The sequence below is a fragment of the Arachis hypogaea genome, chromosome 20, assembly GCF_003086295.3.
Source record: "Arachis hypogaea cultivar Tifrunner chromosome 20, arahy.Tifrunner.gnm2.J5K5, whole genome shotgun sequence".
Taxonomy (NCBI): Eukaryota; Viridiplantae; Streptophyta; class Magnoliopsida; order Fabales; family Fabaceae; genus Arachis; species Arachis hypogaea.
Genome location: NC_092055.1, coordinates 112,736,987 through 112,761,010, shown reverse-complemented (window position 1 = coordinate 112,761,010; position 24,024 = coordinate 112,736,987). Strand labels below are relative to the sequence as shown.

Here is a 24,024-nt window from a genome sequence, read left to right as displayed (position 1 = left end):
CAGCAGGAAAGCAGAAGATCAGAGGAACGAAAGCATCTCCATACGCTTATCTAAAATTCTCACCAATGATATACATAAGTGTTTCTATCTTTATTTTCTATTTATTTATTATAAATTTTCGAAAACTCCATAACTATTTTATATCCGCCTGACTGAGATTTACAAGGTGACCATAGCTTGCTTCATACCAACAATCTCCGTGGGATCGACCCTTACTCACGTAAGGTTTTATTACTTGGACGACCCAGTGCACTTGCTGGTTAGTTGTATCGAAGTTGTGAATGAAAAAACGATTTATTAAGACGTGCATACAGAGTTTTTGGCGCCGTTGCCTGAGATCACAATTTTGTGCACCATAGCTGTGTTCAAGAATCAACATACTGAACTAGGAGAATCAATAACACTATTTAAATTCTGAGTTCCTATAGATGCCAATCATTCTGAACTTCAAAGGATTAAGTGTGATGCCAAAACTGTTCAGAAGCAAAAATCTACTAGTCCCGCTCATCTAATTGGAGTTAAGTTTCATTGATATTTTGGAATTTATAGTATATTCTCTTCTTTTTATCCTATTTGATTTTCAGTTGCTTGGGGACAAGCAACAATTTAAGTTTGGTGTTGTGATGAGTGGATAATTTATACGCTTTTTGGCATTGTTTTTACATAGTTTTTAGTATGATTTAGTTAGTTTTTAATATATTTTTATTAGTTTTTAAATAAAAATCATATTTCTGGACTTTACGTTGGAAAGTAGACATCCAGGGCTTTCCAGCAATATATAATAATCCATACTTTGCCCGAGTTTTGATGATGCAAACTGGCATTCAAACGCCAACTTCCTACCCTATTCTGAAGTTAAACGCCAGAAACAGGTTACAAACTAGAGTTAAACGCCACAAATAGGCTGCAACCTGGCGTTTAACTCCAAGAGAAGCCTCTACATGTGTAAAGCTCAATGCTCAGCCCAAGCACACACCAAGTGGGCCCCGGAAGTAGATTTTTGCACTATCTGCACTTAGTTACTTATTTTCTGTAACCCTAGCTACTAGTTTAGTATAAAAACAACTTTTAGAGACTTACTATGGATCTCATGACATTTTACATGTTTCATATTATATTTCTGACGGCATGAGTCTCTAAACCCCATTGTTGGGGGTGAGGAGCTCTACTGTGTTTCGATGAATTAATGCAATTACTACAGTTTTTCATTCAATCACGCCTGTCTCTATTCTAAGATATTCATTCGCACTTCATCCTGATGAATGTGATGATCCGTGACATTCATCACCATTCTCAACCTATGAACGCGTGCCTGACAACCACTTCCGTTCTACCTTAGATTGAGTGTATATATCTTAGCCTCTTGGTTCATAATCAGAGTCTTCGTGGTATAGGCTAGGACTATTGGCGGCCATTCCTGAGATCCAGAAAGTCTAAACCTTATCTGTGGTATTCCGAGTAGGATCTGGGATAGGATGACTGTGACAAGCTTCAAACTCACGAGTGCTGGGCGTAGTGACAGACGCAAAAGGATCAATGGATCCTATTCCAACATAAGTGAGAACCGACAGATGATAAGTCGTGCGGTGACAGCGCATTTGGACCATTTTCACTGAGAGGATGGATGGTAGCCATTGACAACGGTGATCCACCAACATACAGCTTGCCATGGAAGGAGCCTTGCATGCGTGAAGAAGAAGACAGTAGGAAAGCAGAGATTCGGAAGACAGAGCATCTCCAAATCCTCAATCTGTTCTCCATTACTGCATAACAAGTATTATTTAATTTATGCTATTTACTCTTCATAAACCTAATCATTTTTATTACTAATTTTCTGACTAAGAATTACAAAATAACCATAGCTTGCTTCAAGCCAACAATCTCCGTGGGATCGACCCTTACTCACGTAAGGTATTACTTGGACGACCCAGTGCACTTGCTGGTTAGTGGTACGAGTTGTGAAAAGTGTGATTTACAATTTGTGCACCAATAGATCAGTCCTTCCGTTCAAAAACCTCCGTCAGACCCAACAGAAAAGTTTGAAGTGGCTCTTCTTCTGCTTACGTGGCATTACGGCTGCCCACGTGGCACGTTAGTGGAATGGAGCTTTTGAAAAATGGACAAAAAAGTCCTTGTCGGTCAAATAGCCACAATTGGTTTGGTTCTCTCAACTCTGTGATTTGCTTCACCTTTCTGCCAATCTGCTCCATATGCAAGGGAATCATGCTTCTTATAAGTTTCCAACACTTGCACTTCGTTGCCCTTAATGGAAACAATTGCAAAACCATTGTGCATACATGCATCCAAGACCAAGTTTGGAATGTAGGGATGGTGCTTCACACTCCAAACTCCTTCCCCTAAGCCAATTGAAGTCACATTAACGGGTTTTGAGATTGTTCTCAAGTCCCATACCCTCAAGGTTTCGTCGTAGCTACCAGTTACTAAGCTATATGGATCATGAGAACTCTTTTGAATACAACAAACCCCCATTTTGTGAGCTTTGGAATTTTGAAATACCATATTAGAAGGACCATCCGTTAAATCCCAATAACTGAATTTACAGTCATCAGAGCCAGTATATACCAAATTTGGTTGGTGGATATCAAATGCGGTTGTCCAGAGTTCAAAGTCATGTGCCTTCCATTCTTCTTGTATTTCCAACATGGATTCAAGGAAAGAAACAATGGATACAGAACCATCAGAAAGCCCCACTGTCATGGATGTGCCTGGTTCCAGTCCAGCTACAAGCACATAGAGTCGCTGATTTTTTCACTGATCATATATATGCTTTAGATTAATCCCTACCATAGTAGCCTAAACGGACAATCCAAATGAATTTGAGGATTAGGGTAGCGATCTAAAAGACGTCGCATTGAGCGACAGGGACTTCTTTGTCCATTTTTCAAAAGCTCCATTCAACTAACGTGCCACGTGAGCAGCTGTAATGCCAGGTAAGCAGAAGGAGAGCCACATCAGACTTTTTCGTTGGGTCTGACGGAAGCTTTTGGACGGAAATATTGATCCGTCCAAATTTTAAGGACGTCAGAGGCTTAAAAATATTTTTCAATGGTCAGAGACGAAAATGTCCACGGGATAAAAAGTCAGAGACCTATTTGTCTTTTTCTCTTTTCATTTTAATGATATGTATTTTCTTAATTACTACCTTAATATGACATTATCACTTTTAAGAATAGAAAAATGATCAAAGCTAGATCTGAATATTTTTAGAGCTCTTATTACTGGGCCGAGGAAGGTTTATTTATCATTACTTGTTGTAACTTGGGTGAATAAATTACTAAGCTATCATGAAAGCAAAATGAATAAACAGGCAAGCAGATACAAATAAATAAGTAACGACAGTGTGACATTGGATTTGAATTTAATTAAACATTTTTGGGGTTTATAAATAGGCTTCACAAGTCATATAGTTTTGCAAGATAACCTAGTCCTCCTATCAATAGTTAGCAGTTTCAACTGAATAGAATCACTAAACACTCACCAAATTAAAAGATACATATGGGGACTACTGTAAGTGAAATTCGTGGTCTAATCATAGTTATTTGTTTCTCATTGATCATGCATAGGACAGGAACCTCTGCGGTGAACTACTTAACTCTGGGTTTCACTGAACTTCCACTTAACAGCTCCAATCTTCATAACCATAAGCCTTATAATCTACCCATAAATGCACGCTACAGCTTTAAGCACGGAGTGCACAAGTTTTGGTTATACTCCACGGACGAACCTCTTTCCCTAAATAGCACAACAAGGCCAAGATCAGAAATCCGCATTCGAGTAAGAATAATGTTTTTTTAAATATGAATAGGGTAAAACATATTTTTTTGTCCTTAAAATTTGTCAATATTTTTAAAAATATTTCTAAATTTTATTTTGTTTTAATTTTGTGTTTAAATTTTTCTATTTGAATCGAATATACCCTTATATTTTTAGAAAGTTTAAGACTAATCCAATAATAATGTATGATAATTATATCTGATTTGTTTGTGTTAAACGTTATTCTTGTGAAATTATTACTAAATTGATCCTAAAGTTTTTGAAAAATTAGCCACTACGAGTATATTTGATACAAATAAAAAAGTTTTAGGACAAAATTAAAATAAAATAAAACTTAGGGGTATTTTTAAAATTTTTAACAAATTTCAAGGACAAAAAATATACTTTACCCATATCTATATTATATCCATGCCAAATTTTGTAGTGATCGTTAGTTTTGTCGGTAAGATAATACAATTTGTATACCAAAAATCAGTCACTAAATCAGCTAATCTGTATTAAATACATCTTGAAATATAATATATACATTGAAAATCAGTTAAACAAAAAAAAATTATTCATATATAGTTTTCATGTGAAATTATTAGTTGAAAATCGTTAGATGGATTTGACTAAATTGTTATTTAACGACTCCTAACTATCAACTTCACATATTAGAGTATTTAGTGTTCATGTTTATATACAAATATACAATAGTCGATTTAGTAATTAACTAGTATTTTTAATTATATTAGGGAATATAATGTTTTTTAAACTATGTCGGTTTATTCTGATATTATAGATTATGTCACAAAAGATTTATAAAATCAAACAACTTTTACAAAAAGATCGTAGGGGACAAAAGTCTCCGTCGGCTAAAAAGACCAGGATCTTCTTATATAAAAAATCAAATAATAAGATTTATAGTTATTATTTTCATGTGAAAGAGTTTAATTTATTACTAATAATTAATTTTAATATTCATTATCTAAAATTTGAAAGGATTTAATTTGTATAATTTTAATTAGGTGTTAAGTCTGTTGCACAAATAGAAATAATTAATTTTCATGCTTGCTATTTAAAAATAATATTTTTTCTCTCTTTGTATATAAAAATATAATTAGATATTAGTATAAAAAAATTATATTAATAGCTATAAAATTAACTCAAAATTAATTTTTTAAATAATTGAATATTGATTTTAATTTTTAATCATAACATTAGTATTCTCTCCAAATTATATATAATAAATATTTAAAAGAAGAAAAATGAAAATATAGATTAAAAAGATAAACAGTAAAAATTCAAAATTAAATAAAAAAATTTTAAAAATATGTATATAATAATAATAATATATTTTTTATTTGAATTATATTATTTTATTAATTTTATTTTTTGTATAACAAAAAGATAAAAAAATAAAGAATGAGAGAAAGATAAAGATGAAGACTGAGATAGAGAGTTTGCTAATTTTGAAAGAAAAATTTTATTTTAATTATAATAAAAAAATTGGGTGACATTTGATTTGTCAACTTACTAATATAAAATATAAATTATAAATTATATATAAAGTGAGAAAGGTAGAGAGAAATAGAAAAAAGAGAGAGATAGAAGAGAGAATTTAGGAAGGAAGTTTATTAATTTTGGAGCAAAATATTTTTTCTCAATTTTAATAAGAGAATGTCATGTGACACATTTAGTTATTAAATTAGATAATAATATATAAATATATAATAAATTATATATAGAGTGAGAATGGTAGAGAGAAATAGAAAAAAGGGAGAGAGGTAAATGAGAGAATTTAGGAAAGGAGTTTATTAATTTTGGAAGAAAATATTTTCTATCAAATTTAATAAGAGTGTCATGTCACACATTTTATTATTAAATTAGATAGTAATATATAATATAGCTATATTTCAATTACAATTTTAATATTTTAATTTTAATTTTAATACAATTAAAGAATGTCATGTTGCACATTTTGATTATCAAATTTGTAATCAGTCATTGATAATAGTAATGATATATAAAAGATATAGAGTGGTTGAAAGAATAAAAGGGATAGATAAAGGGATAGGGAGGAGGGGAGAACTCTTTAATTTTGGAGGGAAAGATTTTATTTCAATTGCAATGAGTAAATGACATGTGGCACATTTTGGTTGTAAAATTAGTAGGGAAGAAGGAATAATTTTTTAATTTTGGAGGAAAATATTTGATTTTAATTGCAATAATGAGGGAGTGACATGTGTCATATTTTGGTTGTAAAATTAGTAGGAAGGAATGTAAAACTCTTTAATTTTGAAAGGAAATATTTGATTTCAATTACAATGAGAAAGTGACATGTGACATATTTTGATTATAAAATTAGTAAGATATAATAAATAATAGATTTTTAATGTGCACATAACATTTGTATAAAATTAGTGAAAATTTATTTGTAGTTATCGATATTGATGGTTGAAAACGATTAGATGATTTAACATGTTTAACTAAATTATTATTTAATAATTTTTAATTAGGGTAAAAGTATACTTTTTGTTCCTTAAGTTTGGCAAAAATTTTAAAAATATCCCTAAGTGTTATTTTGTTTCAATTTTGTTCTAAAAGTTTTCGATTTTCATCAACTATACCCTCAACGGCTAAATTTTTAAAAAATTTAAGAGCAATGTAACAATAATGCATGAAAATTATACTTGATTTGCTTGTGTTGAGGATTCTTATATAATTGTTGTTAAATTGGTCTTAAATTTTTTAAAAAATTAGCCGTCAAGGTTATATTTAATGCAAATCGAAAACTTTTGGGATAAAATTGAAACAAAATAAAACTTAAAAGTATTTTTAAAACTTTTATCAAATTTTAGGACAAAAAACATACTTTACCCTTCTTAATTATTAACTTTACATTGTAAGAACAATTACACATAAGTTTTTACCAATTTTTTTTATCCGACATGTATATTAATTTTTTAATTTATTTTTCGAGGGGTACGACTATTCCCATGGGATCTGGCAATTTGAAGGGCATGGGTTTGTGCCGTATGACACATCGGGAGTGTGCATCATGCAAGTTTTTGGGGCACACCCGAAGAGAGCCACGACTCTTATGTTGAGAATGATTGACGGTTGGCTTGCATATTATGGGGGTCCATTCCTGGTTCCAAACATGTGGGAGAGATGGTTCCGTTTGAATGTGATCCATGATGTGGAGGCCTCCATCGTGAAGGTTTATGTTGATGGTGTTCAAGTTTACCAAGCACCTGGTCATGGTGGTTCCTTCCACTACTTCAAATTTGGGCTTTATGCACAACCTAATGCTTCCTACTACATGGAATCCCGCTGGAAAGGAATTAGAGTTCTCAAGAAAGATTATTACTAATTTTTGGGTCTTATTTCATAAATTGTTCAAGATTTATATATATTTGTGTGCTTATATATTTCATCTCATGCTTTTCTAAACTCTTGCTATAAAAGAATAATATAGATTTTGTTTATATATTGGTCTAAATTAAATTTTAGAAAAAAAATATAGAGAGTTAAATTTGATAAATCTGTTTCAAGTAATTTTTTAATTAAAGTTTATTTTAACTCTTCACTACAAAAATAGTTAATTAAAATGACATTGATATTATGACAATTTTATAGAAATATCATAGCTTTTGTTAATTTGAATAATTTCGATAGTTAGTTTATGCTATAATGCTCATATATTTTGGCGATTTTTGTTGAAAGCGTCACTATCAATTTTCTTTTTTAATTTTTTTTTTAACTTGAGAGGTGATATGTTGCATATGAGATAGTGAAAGCCATCATCATATAAGAGGTTTGAAAGTAATGTAATGCAAAGAAAAAATAAATGTATTCATAAATTTTACGAAATAAAAGTACCCATTAAATAAAAAAATAATATTATACTTATGAAAGATGAATTATATACGATAAAAATACAAAAATTTTATTTTTTTTTTACTTTTCAATAAAAATTTCAAATTACTCATACCCTTTATCTTCAACCTTAACTCTATCTTTATTTCTATCTCTTCTTTCTCTTATCCCAAATTTTTATAATCTTTCATTTCATTGAACTTTTCAAATTTTGTTTGCTTTCTTATCGATATTATTTATGCCTTCCACCATTGTGTGGACCTTCTTCTGACTCCGAAATTTTTTTCAGAAGTTCTATGCAGTCACTAGTATATAAAATTGGTGTTGTAAACCCACGTCTCTTTTGATACCTCCATTAAAAGTTTTGGCTCGCAAATCATCAGAAGCAAGCATTCCGGTAATGGTGGTGTTTCTGCGGCCATGTTCTGTGGTTGTTACTCCTCTTCTGTTGTAGCTACATCTGTTAATGGTTCAGACATTGTTGTTATTTTTGGTTCTATTTCGTGGTTCTGTTGTGGAGTTGTTAGGGTTTCTGCAATAGAATAAAGTTTCGAGCTTTTGTCATTTTCTTGTTTCTCTTTATGACTAGTTTCTTCCAGTTTGTCGAGATTTGGATGGCGTTCTAGGTTGAAACGCATGAACAATTTCTATCCTAATTGTGATTTTTTTCTTCTTCTTTCATATGCTGATTGTTACTTTCATGAGCTTCTTCACTATTCTACGTTTGTTTTTATTTTAATTTTGCAACTTTCCTGCACCGCTAGTTCTTCTTCTGGTTTCTTCATGAGTGATGATGCTTTGTTGTATTCTTCAATGAACCAACGCAAAATCATTGTACCACCTAAATGACCAATCAAAATGACCATCGCTTGAATTCCACAAACCCAAACTCCAGTATTATCTTGTTTTTTTAATCGACCACTGTAAAGAATGAAACCGATATCCATTAACATTGTATATCGAGTAGCTAATTCTCTTATTCATTTGACCCCAACTAAGTGCAACTAGTTCTAATCTGTTGTGTCAGTTAGATGCACGTTGACGTATTCTCTGAACCAATGTAAAAAATTGTTCAATAAGGTATCAGAATTTTGCCTCTTAGAATAATTTATATGATAGAATAGGATAAAGAAGTCTTGATTAGATTAAGAAGTTAGTATCTTAATGATTGCAATATTTACAAAAACTTAAAAAACTCACATGAGGTAGGGTGAAATCTGGTCATAGTTAAGCAACACATGCAGATGTGCGGCATCGATTTTCTTCTGCTCTAACCAGTAGTCATTGTCCGCACTCATTGCAGCTCCTTCCGGAGCAAAGATTGGGTATGTTATTCCACTTGACGAGGATTCTCCACTTTCATCATTTTTTGCAACCCTTGTTCTACGTGACTCAACACGAGGCTGAAAATGGAATGAGCAAAATGCAGATATTTCCTTATCTAGGAAAACTTTGCAGATGTTGTCCTCAATCTGAGCTCTGTTCTTCACGGTGCGCTTGAATGAACCAATCATCCTCTCAAATGGATATATTTACCTAAGTTTGACCGGCCCACATAGTATTATTTCGTATGGTAGTTGGATTGCTAAATATTTTATAATGTCAAAAAAGGATGGAGACATATGCAACAAACGCGTTAACCCCCTCAAAGAATTGAAGTTTTAAATTCTCCATCCACCGTTATCCCTATCATACATTCATAGACGATAATTTGGAATCATAATGAAACACACACCCCCTAAAATTTAACGAACAACACAAATTATTAATTTTTTTAGAAAATTTGGTATAGTATACTCTATAATTAGAATCTCCCACTAAATATAATTATCATTTTCTGATAAACGAAATATGTTTCAAACAATTTAAACGATAATTTGGCAGAACTTTTCCTTAATTCAGAGACATCCATCAAATAAATATAACAGTTTTCACAGAGAAAACAGCTGCATGCATAATTATAACATACACACATTCAATAAAATATCAAATCCTAATCGTTCTAGTGCGCAATCCCTTATAGCTCTACAATTTTCCAGCAAACAAGGGTTTCGAGAAGGAGCCGCTACGTGACCTTCTTCCACTTCCATCCTGAAACTCTATCCTAGGAAAAGTAAGTCCAACATAAAATTTGAACAATTTATTGTATTTAGAGATAGAAAACCTACCTGAAATATTACTGCACAAATAACAAAAAACCAGATTCCAACTTATCTAAGAGAAAATAGCACTGTCCTAATAAAAAGGACAACGTATTAAATTCACAAGTTGAAACTAATTTAAAAACTAATTTGAAAGAATAAGTAAAACTCATTATTCCAATTCATTAAAATCTAATTCTAATTTCACTAAACTAACAAAAGGCATGACAAAAATAAGCGACATAAATTTAATGCAATTGAAAGAAACTCATTCAATAAACTCAACTAAAATCTTCTAACAACTCAAGCACTCTTAATCTCACCTTACTTAAGCTACTCTAACATTATTTAATTTTTACATCCATTAAAAGAACAAATCCTAATCACGCACTTCGTTAAACAAATTTAACCACTTCTTTAATAAAAATCCTAACAAAATGCTAAAGTCACAAATTAATATGCAAAAATAAAATAACCATACCAACAATATAAATCTGATGATAGTGGCTGCAGGGTCTCTTTAACGTGGTGGTGATGACAGAGGCAACAATGACGACGATATGAACAACAACCATGGCAGAAGATGCGACGGGAACAACAGCAGTAACGAAATCGATGAGGACGTGTAGCAAGGATGAGCTCCCGGCGGTGGCGACGATGACAGTTCGACGACAAGGGAGAGAGAAGACGAGAAGAGAGAGAGAGCGCATTCGCACAAGTGAGAGGGAAGGGTTTTGCGTTTGAATTTTAATCCAATTTTACCATCGGATTTACTATCAGATTTTTCTGATGGTAAATTACCCAAACGATGCGTTTCATTAAACCGTGATACCGACGGAATATACTGATAGAAAATCCGACAGTAACATTGGCACCGGTGAGTTATATTTTCGCGCCAATAATTACCATCAGCTTTAGCGACGAAAAATTTCTTCTGATGGTAACTTTTTATGGCGACGAATTTCTCCTCTTTTCTGTTGAAAAATCTGACAGTAAATTTGCCATTATTGATCAACGCTAAATCCGACGGTACTCAGTGTTTTTCTTGGAGTAATAGAAGTTGAAGATTGTGAAAATTTGGGATAAGAGAAAGAAGAGATAGATATGGAGATGGAGTTGAAGTTGAAGATAAAGGGTGGGATAATTTCGAAATTTTACTGAAAAATCAACAAAATATTAAAATTTTGGTACTTTTGTCATACCAAACTTATCTTTCATGGTACAACATTAATTTTCTTATTTAATGGGTACTTTTGTTAATGTTCATAAAATTCATGAGTACAAATAATTATTTTTTGTAATGCAAAAAGCCATAACCTTTCATTGTTGTTCATCTTCTCAATGTCCTACACAACGTCGTTGTTCTTGTCCTCACCAGAGCTTCTGGGATCTAATTTGTCGTCGCAAGCAACAGTATTTTTGCTGCCTTCGATAGAGCATTTATATATGATTTAGTTTTGTGCATTTTTATTAGAGGATAAATAGAATTTATTATTTTTTTATTTAGTAGTTAATAAATAATGTTTAAAAATTTAAATTAAAAATATATTACTGAATTGTTAAGCTGCTTGTACTAAAAAATTAAATTAATGACTAAAATATTAACAAAAAATAATAAATTTTACTTTGACTTTTTTTCTTTAATTTTGATTTAGTTAAGCTTTATAGAGATCTTAGTTTGTTATTTTCGCATATTTTTGTATAATTTATGGATTACTTTGTTATTTCCATTCCCTGTGCAAATACTCATCAGTAATTCTTCAATATATGTAATATTTTATTTATAAATTTTTAATTTGCATGCATTGTTAGACTGGTGGCCGATATAATTGTAAGAAAGGAAAAAAAAGGTACGGATTCCGACTGTACCTTAGAAAACTATATATTAATTATATATATATTGCGTATGATTGATAAATTTTGTGTATCATTAGTTAAAATAATTTATTTTAAAAGAAATTTTAAATCATCGAGATATATATATATAGGAATTAATTATGTTGATTATGCAAAATAACAATGTTAAATTGATTGAGATGATAAATATATTGAATTCTTATTTAAGTAAAATGTTTTGGATGATTTTTGAATTTAAAAAAGTGACCTATAGGGTTTTTTCTATGCTCTGCTAGAGTTTTTGGGAAGTAATCCTAATTTCACAATTTGACGTGCTCAATTATTAAGTGTGTCACATAGATCACAATCATGGCAGCGAATGCTGCTTTCTCAGATTCAGGTCAACGCACAAAACAGGATGATGAAGTCCCAATTATAGTCGTAGAGGAGAAAGATATTCAAGTAGGGGTAGAAAGATGTTCCAAAAGCTTGGTGGGGAGACTTTGGGCAGACAAGCAGTTTTCAGTAGGAACAATAGAACCAGCAATGCAAGCAATTTGGCGACAACTAGAAGGATTCAAGGTAATTGATCATAGCGGGAATATGTTCCAATTCTTCTTTCAAGACAAAAAAGATGTCATAAGGATCGAACGGGGTGCACCATGGCTCTTCAAGAATTATATTTTAAACTTAAAACGGTGGAAGGAGGACAAACATATTGGAGATCTAGATTTCACCCATGTCCCGATGTGGGTTCAATTTTGGGGGCTACCGGAGCACCACAAAACGAAGGACTTAGGATGGAAGCTCGGATGCTCTTTTGGGGAGGTTCTGGATGTGGATATCTTCCAAGTTCGAAGCAAAGAACACAACATAGTTAAGGTACAAGTCAGTTTAGATATCACTAGACCGATTAAAATATCCATGCGTATAGTCGGCCCAAATAAAAAGGTACTGGAAGTTGGTTTGAAGTATGAACGGATAGGAAACTTTTGCAACTATTGTGGCTATGTGGGACACGGGGTAAGGATGTGCAGTTTTCAACTTGATGATTCTTTAAAAGGAGAGGTTAAAAAAGAAAGATGGGGTGAATAGCTGAAATTAGATCAATCAGGTAGAAGAGAGAATCACACAGAAGACAATTTTGACTCTAAGGTGCCGATAAATGAGAAAAGTAGACAAAACAAGATTACAAAGCCTATTCCAGTGAATCTGATCAAGAGTTTGGGTAGTTTGTCAATGCAGTCACAGCAACATCAGAAGGAAAACGAAGGAGAAGAGGTCATGAGTAAAGATCGAACAGTGCAGAATGAACACTTACCAGAACTCCAACTATTCCAAGGGATGTAGGCAACGAAGGAAAAACGAATTTTGGAAAACTACCGAGAAGGAAGTGGAGACTTGGGAATGGGGAGAGAAGGGGAAGAATTTGTGTTCGGAAGCACCACGAATGGGGAGAAGGGACAGAACTTGAAACAACTAGCCCGGAGAAAATTCTTGAAGGTGACCGGAAGCAAAAGAGGGCCCCAGGGAGAAACCATGACTGCCAGAAAAAAGAAGATATGCTCAGCAGAGGATGAAGCTAGCATTGATGAAGAGGGAGAGGGTGCCACCCCACATTTGGCACCTAACGATCCATGAAGATGATGATGTGGAACTGTCCGGGTATGGGGAATCCCCTGACAGTTCACAACATACAAGGGATCTGTAGATCCCATTCACCCGAGGTAATGTTTTTATGCGAAACATAAAATATTACCTTGAATGTAAATAGCCACTGCAACAAAGTTGGATATCAGCAGGTTTATTGTGTCGATCCGAGAGGAGGTTCTGGAGGTTTGGCACTGGCTTGGAAGGAGGATAGTAGAATTTCAGTACGATCTAGTGATGACTTTTTCATCCACTTTGATTGGGTAGACATTGCCAATAAAAAACGATGGGAAGTAATGGCAGTTCATTTACATTGTGAAGAGAGCATTCATTAAGCCCCTACTTTTTTGTGATAGGAGATTTTAATGCCATATCCGCTTCTCATGAAAAGGAAGGGGGACGCAGGAAATCAGCTGCATCAATTGAGGTGTTTAATAAGTTTATTAATGATGGGGAGTTAGTGGATTTGGGATATGAAGGAAGGAAGTTCACCTGGAGTAATCGACAATACGGAGAGAATCTTATCCAGGAAAGGATAGACAGATGCCTTTCTTCTCTCCAGTTTCGAACAGATTATTCGAGAGCAGCAATTCTTCACCTAGAAGACTCGGATTCTGACCACCGTCCGCTTTTATTAATGGCAGATAGAGAGGTACATAAAACTAAGAGAAGGTTTTGGTTCCAAGAAAGGTGGTGTGATAGTGAGGAGGTTCGGCATATTGTGGAAGAAGCTTGGCACTCACAATTTGAAGGCTCTCCAATGTTCAAGTTCTTTTCCAAATTGAAGAAATGTAGACATGGACTAGTGAAATGGCAAAAATCCAGTTCAAACAACTCTCAAGGAAATTTCAGAATTAAGAATCAAAATAGAACAAGAAAAACTCAAAGGCACAGGAGCAGATAGAATAAAGATTCTTCAATTAGAGGAGGAGTTATTCGAAGCCTATTTACAAGAGGAGAGATATTAGAGAGAAAAATCCAGAATTCAATGGTTGAAATGGGGTGATCAAAATACCAAATTTTTTCATGCCAATGCTCAAACTCGAAATCGGAAAAATAAAATTTATAGGCTGCAAGACGGTAATGAAAATTTCAGATCAGACATGGCGGGTATAGCTCAAATTGCTACTGAATACTTTCAAAAATTGTTCACATCTTCAAACCTCAGACCAGCCATGGGCAAACTAGAGGACTTGGAGGCTAAGGTGGATGAAGAAACAAATCAAATACTTACTAGACGAGTAACAGAAGAAGAAATAAAAAAAGCAACATTTTCTATCAATGCATTCTCCGCCCCAAGTGATGCTGGGTTCACTGCTAAATTTTACCAACACTTTTGGGAGATAATTAAAGAGGATCTAAATGCTACCATAAAGAGTTTCTTTGCAGGGGGAAGGATGCTGCGAGCAATGAATCATACTCATATATGTCTAATCCCAAAGGTGCCAAATACAGAATCCATGACCCAGGTTCGTCCGATTAGCCTTAGCAGCGTCTTCTACAAGATTATTTCCAAGATTCTTGTTCATAGAATGCAGGGTATGTTGGATTAAATTATTAGTAATAATCAGAGTGCCTTTATTAAAGGGCGCCTGATTAGTGATAACATCCTAATTGCACATGAATTTATGCATTGTTTGAAAAACAAAAATTATGGAGACTATGAGGTGGCAGTAAAACTCGATATGAGTAAGGCTTACGACAGAGTTGAATGGTCTTTTGTTTGGGAGATTATGAAGAAGCTTGGTTTTTGCAAGAAATGGGTGGACTGGATTAAAGAGTGTGTTACCACAGTGTCCTACTCTGTTACTGTGGATGAACAACCATATGGTTTTTTCAAACCATGTAGGGGATTGCGACAAGGTGATCCCCTCTCCCCCTACCTTTTTCTATTTTGTGCAGAAGAACTTTCCCATCTGCTCCACAGAGGAGAACAGAGGAGAGAAATCTTAGGTTTAAGACTCAACGGTAGATGCCCTATAGTCAGCCACTTATTCTTTGCAGATGATTCTATTCTCTTTTGCAAGGCAAACGAGGTAGAATGCAACAAGCTGATGGAGATACTGGAGTGCTATGGTGATATTAGTGGGTAGACAATTAATTTCTCTAAGTCATCTATTTTCTATAGCAAGAACACCCCTAGTCCGAACAGAGAATTCTTATCTCAACTACTTCAGATTCCACACGTAGGCAGACAAAATAAGTATTTGGAATTACCAGCAGTGATTAATAGATCAAAAACTCAGACCTTTAACTTTATAAAGGAGAAAGTTGATAAGAAACTACAGGCTTGGAAGCGATCATTATTGTCGGTCTGTGGGAGAAAGGTTTTAATTAAAGTAGTAGCTACGGCTGTTCCGATCTACACTTTGAGCTGTTTCAATCTCCCGGACACACTGCTAGACGAGATTCAGAGAAAGATGATAAATTTCTGGTGGGGAAAAAGGGGTCGGAAAGAAGATTACAATGGATCAGGTGGGATATAATTTGCAGAGAAAAGAAGTATGGAGGATTAGGCTTTAAAGACCTGAAAGCATTTAATCTAGCCATGTTGGCTAAACAAGGCTGGAGAATCATCACAAAACCTAATTCTTTAATCAGCAGAATTTACAAAAGCAAATATTTTAAATTTTCTTCTTTCCTACGGGCTGATACAGGGCGAAATCCTTCTTATGCCTGGAGAAGCTTACTAGAAAGAAGGAAAATTATCAAACAAGGTACTCGTTGGCAAGTGGGACGAGGCAGTCAGATTAGAATTATGGAGGATTGGTGGCTTAAAAATGTGAAGTCAATATCCGCAACAGCAAACAGCTACAGATCCAAATTTGATTTAGGTTAATCAACTCATTCATAATTGACAGTGGAAGGAGGATATAATCAGAAATAATTTCAATCCAGAAATTGTATCAGAAATCTTACAAACTACTATTATGAAAGTTAGAGAAGATCGAATTACCTGGAGAAATGAGAGGGACGGCATGTTCACGGTGGCTTCCGGCTATAATACAGCTTTTCAAATGGTGCATTCTCCAACCAGCCAATTACCTGATTTGTGCAGGAAAAAGAGACTCTGAAATTCGTTGAGGGAACTTCAATGTCCGCCGAAGATTAATGTATTCCTGTGGAAGGCCCTTCATGATGGCATCCCAGTTCGTACTCGACTTTACGAAAGGATACCAACAGTTCCAGATATCTGCCCTAGATGCAACAATTTGGGGGAAACTGTAAATCACTGCTTAATTGATTGCCCAAGGTCACAAGGAGTTTGGCAGAAGTCAGATTTAGGAGCTTACTTGATGCAAAACAGCTTAGAAGAATTTTGGGAGTGATGGAGCCAGTTCATGGAAGGAGCAAGACGAAGATACCATTGGAGGAAGAACTCAGCACTGGCAGCAGTTATTCTATGAAAAATTTGGATCACGAGCAACTTTTTTGTCTTTGAAAATAAAAGTACTTTACCAGATTCGATTATAACTTCATCGCATGAGTTCATTGAGGAAGTGCATAAGACAAATGAGACGTAATATATGTTTAGTTGTGTGTTTAGTCATGCTTTAGTCAAAGAAATGCTAATTGCTTGGAATTCCCTTTATTACATTGTTGTATGATTGTCTAAGGTGAACCCTCATCTCTTATTTATTTTATTTTAATAAATAAATATCATGTTACCTTTGAAAAAAAATGTTTTGAATTTAAATTATAAGAACCAAAATGAAAGAAACCTACTTTTTCGTTTAATCTTAGATGAGAGATAAACAACAATAATTTACAAATTATGTGACATGTAAGCATATTATATCATATATCACCATATGTCGATATCATATATCTTATAATGGAAATTAAGAAGATTGTACGACCTTTTTTAAAAAATATATTTTATTATGTATATTAATAAAAAATATTTTTTTTACTATTTATAAGACTTGAATCTAAGATTTCTTGATTAAAATGTTAAAATATTTGTTATTTATCTTTATTAATGATATATTTGTTATAGTTTTACATATTTAATAATTTAAAAAGTAAATTAATAGACATATTACATTAATTATTATAAAATCTGTACAATCGATTATATTATTGTTGCCAAAAGAATTGAGCATTATATTATAGTAAATTCTATAGTGGTTATTATTCTGCTGAATACAGTGATTATGAAATTTTAACAACAATTAAAAAATATAACTAAAATAAAAGTCACATTATTTAATTATTTATTTAACACAATTTTTTAATTTTGTTCATATCCTTTACTTTTTTTTATTATTTTTAAATTAAAAATATTATTAAATAATAAAATGTAAAAACTTAATTTTAATGATATTTTTAAGTATTATCAAAATATTATAAATAAATGTGGCTATTCTAGCTTAGCATCCATCTTTATATAATAAAAATTTATATACAGTTATCTTTATGTAAAATTAATAATTAAAAATTATTAAATAAATTTAATCAAATATATTAAATTATTTAACGATTTTTAACTAATATGCAAAAAACACTGTAAGTGAGTTTCTACCCCCTTATATTATAACTTTATAAGTCACTAATTTCAAGACCAAAAAAAAAAAGACACTAATTTAGGCTAAATAATTTGGTTATGGAGTAAAAAAGGGTGTTTTGGCTGGAAATGGAAAACTTAGTGTATTTACACTTGGATGGACGTATCAGATGACAGGTTCAGCACGCAAGGGGCGTGTTACAGGCCCCACCAAGGAGGGGGGTGGAGGCCACGTGGCGGAGACTGGTTGGATGAACCACGCTGCACGTGGGGGCGTGGTGAGTCAACACGCGGGGGCGTGCTGACACGTGTTGAAGCGTGATAGGGGAAGCTTCAAGCATGTGGGGGGCGTGCTGACACGTGGCAAAACATGGTTGGCTGAGGCAGGTAGCATGTGGGGGCGTGTTGAATGCTCCCCTCTATATAAGGCCGAGTTCGGTACCATTTTCACTCCGAATGAGAGTGTGCTTTGTGTAACGACCCAATTTTCAATATTTCTAGATCATACTAGAAATTGAGCGCTACCAATTTGTCTTCCTAATTATTATCTATTATTTATCATATGAGCCTGATTCGTTGCTAAAAGCGTAGTTAATTTGCGAGGTATATATATATTTTTAAAACGTTTGGATTAATAGACGAAATCATTCATAATCAACTCACAACTGATAACAGATAAAACAGTTATAAGCAACCACACATAAATACATCACAAGCAGCTAACAACATTTAGTGATCCAGCCTTTATTAGAGTATAGACTTTTAGTTAGAACACCCCTAGATATAGCTAGATAATAACTATATACATATACATACATACAACATCCCATGTCCTGACCTGTTCAAGAGGTCCCTAAGCTGGCACCTAGGCTAGCCTAGACTCTATACTCACCTAGTCCCTCTAAACTTCTAAAGCGAGGGAAAATACGTTCTAAGCCTTCAAAACTCAAGTCAGGTGGAACGTCATCAAAAGGTAGAACATCATCTGCTACTCCTCTGTATGATCAGACATTGCCATAGGATGTCTCTCTGGTACCTCATGAAGTAGCCACACAACAGGAGTCTCGTACACAGGATTTAGGTTAAAGTTCACGTACAAACGAGGTGTAGACATCGGCTGGTCTCACAGTATATACATATAAACAGAGAACGATATTCACCCTAGACTCAGAAGACTATCTAGAATGGAATCCTCTTTGCAGAACCATCATCAACCAACTACGGTAAGGTACTCTCACTTCCGTCTGAAGGGGGAAAGGAGAGAGAAGGGGTAAGAACCGGGGAGTTCTTATTAGGGTCGGGGTTATTAGTTACGTTCATTAATTCTATGTCGTTTAGCAGACTATTAGCAGAATACAAAGAAGCAGTAAATAGAAAATACAGATAAGTAGAGAAGATAGAGAAAACAGATAGCAGAACACAAACAGAAGAATACAAGAAAATAACACAAACACAAAGAATAGAATACACACAAAGAAAATATACATTCATATAACAAATATAATGGAAGAAATGCACAACCAAGTATGATGCATGTCTAACCTTAATGAAGGTAATGAGCTCATCTGTCGGTTTCTACCCGCTCCCGACGTAACCCGAAGCAGCTGAAACAGGTATGGTTTTTCAGTCAGCATAGGTACAGTTCTCACTAACTGACGTATGCGTCATATCCTCTGTAAGCAGACTCTGCCTTACAGGTGACGGCATTCCAGCCGTGTATGAAATCATATACTTTGTAAGCAATCCTTGCGTTACAGGTGCGACATTCTAGCCGTGTATGAATTAATATCCTCTGCAAGTGATCCCAGGTTATCAGTTGCAGGTATAGCTCTCAATAGCTATGTAGCACTGGAAAACGTTCTGTGGTCGTACACTATTTATCTGACTGCCTCAATGCAGCAGATGAACAAACAAATAACTCTGGAGTTGCCTTAATGTAACAAATGAATAAACAAACATCTCTTGGGTTGCCTCAAGCAACAAATGTACATAAAACAAATATCTCTTTGTTGTATTACTCATCTCTTTTATCTCTTTACTCTACTCTGATTTCTCTACTTAACGTATGTATTTAAAGCTTATGTAAATTTCGGTATGAATAGTTATCCTGTCCCAAGTATAGGTTCATTAAGTCTATATTGAAATAGTTTAACTTTTCATATTATACCTAATCCTAGTCGCAACTTAAGTACTAACTAAGTTGCCCTAGTTCGTTCACTAGTCTCTGTCTGTTTTTCTGTCATTAAAATTTTACAGACTTTTTCTTTGGTTTTTATCTTTTCTTTAACTTTTTATCTTTTCTTTATCTTTGCCTCACTAACATGTTATTACCATTCCCTAAGTGTTTTATGAAGGTAATTATGAGATTTTGCACTTAAAATTGTCTTTCTAAAGCTTTTACAGAAAACTGCCTTTTTCACATTATTTTATTATTTTTATTAAAATATTATTTTTAATTAAATATTATTATTTATTATTTTATTAATATATTTTCGAAAATTACCTTCTTTTAACCTTTTACTTTATAAATTCACTTTTTACCACTCGTAACTTTTAATATTTCTACTTTAACCACCCTAACTTTCAGAAATTACAAAATAACCCCTCAAACACCAAAATATTTACTTCCATACCCTTTCTAAGATCTAAAAGGTGTTCTTCAATGTTCTTCACCACACTCAAAGTGTTCTTCGTATATTCTTCAGATTCTTTCTCTGTTTTTACCCGTTTTTCAGTCTTTTCAACAACCGATTTTTACCAAAATTCAAAATAAATTCCCAGCCACTAAAATCCCATCTTTTCTACATGATTTTAACACAAATTGAACCCCAATTTAAGCTCTAGGGTTTTGTTTTCCAGCAGCCACAAGAACACACATTCATAGCTTGAATTTCATCAAATTTAATCAAATTTTCACCAAAATTTCAACAAGAATTACTCATACAAACAATCAATTTCAAGCACAGCCAAACCATATCATAATCACACAACTCAAACACAATTAATCAAGATTAAATTCGTCAAATCCTACCTTGATTTGCTCCTCCAAATCCGGTTACTCTTTGAAGTGTTCTTAAAGCACTTTTTCCTCCTAAAACACATCAAGAACAACTTTAAAACTCTAAACCATCAACTAAACAAACTTCAGCAGCATCTTAGGAAGGTTATCCTCACCTTAAATGTGCAGGAAATCAAAGATCTTTGGCCCACAAGTCAAGCTAAGCAAGAGATCTAAGGAAGAACATCAAGAAAACACTTGTTTAAGCATGTTTCTTTGAAAACCAAATTGAAGAGGGAGGGAGACAGCCATCTCACCTTATTTCCAGACTTGATAAGTCACATGGTTATGTAGAGGAAGAAGAGAGGATCATTTTGGTGAAATCGGAGTTTTGATTAGAGTTTTAGTTCAGAAGAAATCAAGCTTTGAAGATTAAGTGTTCATGAAAGTTTCTCTCTTTTCTCTCTTGTTATTTTCGGCCAAAATGATGAAATGAGACAGCCTTGGAGGTCTTGGGGGTGTAAGGTGAGTTGTGATTGGTTGGCTTGGAGGTGGGTTAAAATAATATTAAAATATCTCAGGTGTATAACTACTAAAACTAGATGTATTGGAACACTCGTAAAAACATCTCTAAAAATTATTTTCTGAGCTACTAGTATAAATGACACTAGTAACATATTTATTATGAGAATAGAACATATATGATGAGGCCTTAGCATTGCTAAAGTCATCAGAGAGTGCTGGTGCTAAGCTGCACCAGTAAACCGTAAACCTGGTTAAATCGATTTTCTGTTTTTAACTAAAATAGACCAGGTAACCTTATAATATCATTCAAGAAGATTCTAATACTAATATAATGATAATATCATCCTATTATCTCTCTTCTCTCATAAATCGAGTCCCGTTTGTCAAACTGAGACTATTTACGAAAACTAGAATCAAAACTCTTAACCGATACGGTTCAAAAACTAGGTTCTTCGTGACTGCATTATCGAGCTTGCCTCAGAAAAGGTTCTAGCTTAAGGATGACATAATGATAATGAGGATTGAGATGCTTGATGATATAACAGAGGTGTTCCCTTTACTGATCTTTCGGAGAAATTCGTACTTTCAGAAAAGATCTCATGTACTCGAAAATCAGGGTTGTTACATTCTACCCTCCTAAAAGAAAATTTTGCCCTCAAAATTTTAGTTACCTGGGAATAGATGCGGGTAATCAGATTTCATCTTATCTTCCAGTTCCCAAGTGTGCTCTTCTTCTCCTCTTGGTTCCCATGCTACTTTGACTAAGCGAACAGTCTTGCCTCTTAGCTGCTTATCACTTCTTTCTACGATCTGAACTGGTGATGCTTGATATGTCAAATCATTTCATAACTGTACTGTTTCTGGTTGTAAAACGTGACTCTCATCGGGAACATATTTCTTAAGTTGCGAGACATGAAAAATATCATGAAGGTTTGATAAATAAGGAGGAAGGGCTATTTGATAAGCTACTAGACCGACTCTTTTAAGTGTTTGGAAAGGTTCTATGTATTGCGGGTTAAGCCTTTTAGTTTTAAGGGCTCTACCTATTCCAGTAATCGAAGTTACTTTTAGAAAGACATGGTTTCCATCACTAAACTCTAAGGGTCTACGTCTATTATCGGCATAGCTCTTTTGACGGCTTTGTGCTGTCTGGATCTTCCGACGAATCTCCTTTATCTTCTCAGTAGTTTTTTACACTAAGTCTGGACCTAAGACACTAGCTTCTCCATCGTCATTCCAACACAATGGTGTCTGACATCTTCTTCCATAGAGAGCTCAATATGGTGCCATCCCGATACTTTATTGGAAGCTGTTGTTGTAGACGAATTCGACCAACAACAAATACTTATCCCAGCTGCTTTGGTTGTCTATCATACTTGATCGTAACATGTCTTCTAACGTCTGGATTGTCTGCTCTGATTGTCCGTCTATCTGAGGATGGTATGCTATACTCGTGTGCAACTCTGTTTCCAACGCTTTCTGAAAAGCTCTCCAAAATCCAGTAGTAAACCTCGAAACTCGATCTGAAACAATTTACAAAGGTATCCCATGTAGTCGTACAATTTCTTGAATATATATATTCATTCCAGCCTTTCTAAAGTATAGTCAACTCGAATCAGAAAGAAGCATGCCGATTTTGGCAACCTGTCCACAATCACCCAAATGGCATTACGTCCTGTTGAGGTTCTTGGCAATCTCGTGATAAAATCCATAGTGATCTGCTCCCATTTTCATTGTGGTATTTCTAAGGGTTGTAGGGTTCTTGATGGCTTCTGATGTTCCACCTTCACCTTCTGGCAGGTTAAACATTTTAAGACATAATTAGCTACCTCTTTCTTTAAGCCTGGCCACCAGAATATTTGCTTCAAATCTTGATACATCTTTGTCACTCCAGGATGCATAGAAAATCTACTTTGGTGAGCTTCAGTAAGAATCTTTTGTCACAATTCTCCAGAGTTAGGCACACAAATTCTGTTCTTGTACCTCCATAGGCCACTACGATCCTGTCTCACAGCTTCTTCAGCTCTGCAAGCAATGGTGACATCTGGTATGGTGCTATGGAAATTGGTCCGGTTCCAGGTACTAGATCAATGCTGAATTCTATCTCTCGCTGAGGAGGAAACTCAGGTATGTTATCCAAGAAAACATCAGGAAATTCCTTCACCATTCGGATTTGTTCTAAGCTTAATTCACTATCACTCGAGCTAGCCGCTAACAGAACGTACCCCTCACAATCACTCCCGCCTAAGCTAACTCTTACAGAATTCAGATATAAGGTGTGGGGCAGAAATGGTTTAATATCTAAACTATCAGACGGAATAACAGCAGTTCTTTTAAAATAGTCAAGGAAAACATGATACTTAGATAACCAATCTAATCCTAAAATAACTTCTAAACCACATAGAGGCAAACAGATTAGATCATGTATAAAAGTCCTATTCCTAATAGAATGTGGTACTTACAGGTACATTAAACTGGTCAAAGCATTTTGGGATGCAGGTGTATGAACAATCAAGTGAAAATTCAATTTAAAGAAATATAATCCTAACTCGTGAGCAAAAGTTAGAGAAATAAAGAATGCGATGCACCCGAATCATACAACACAGTTAGAAATCGATTCTTGACATAACACTGACCTTGAATGAGGGTGTTCCATTGCACAACATCATCAATAGTGATAGAAAACACTCGTCCTTGTTGTTGGGTTCTGA

General features: G+C 34.1%; 1 protein-coding gene and 1 pseudogene across 1 annotated transcript; one reads left to right on the top strand and one right to left on the bottom strand.

Moving 5' to 3' along the window:
- Positions 1–2,139: 2,139 nt before the first annotated feature.
- LOC112786160 (uncharacterized) lies at positions 2,140–2,808 on the bottom strand (annotated as a pseudogene).
- Positions 2,809–3,516: 708 nt separating this feature from the next.
- Positions 3,517–7,150, top strand: LOC112786159 (citrate-binding protein-like). Its single transcript, XM_025829566.1, has 2 exons — positions 3,517–3,795; positions 6,758–7,150. The coding sequence occupies exons 1-2, from the start codon at positions 3,517–3,519 to the stop codon at positions 7,148–7,150; spliced, it is 672 nt and encodes a 223-aa protein (XP_025685351.1).
- Positions 7,151–24,024: the final 16,874 nt, after the last annotated feature.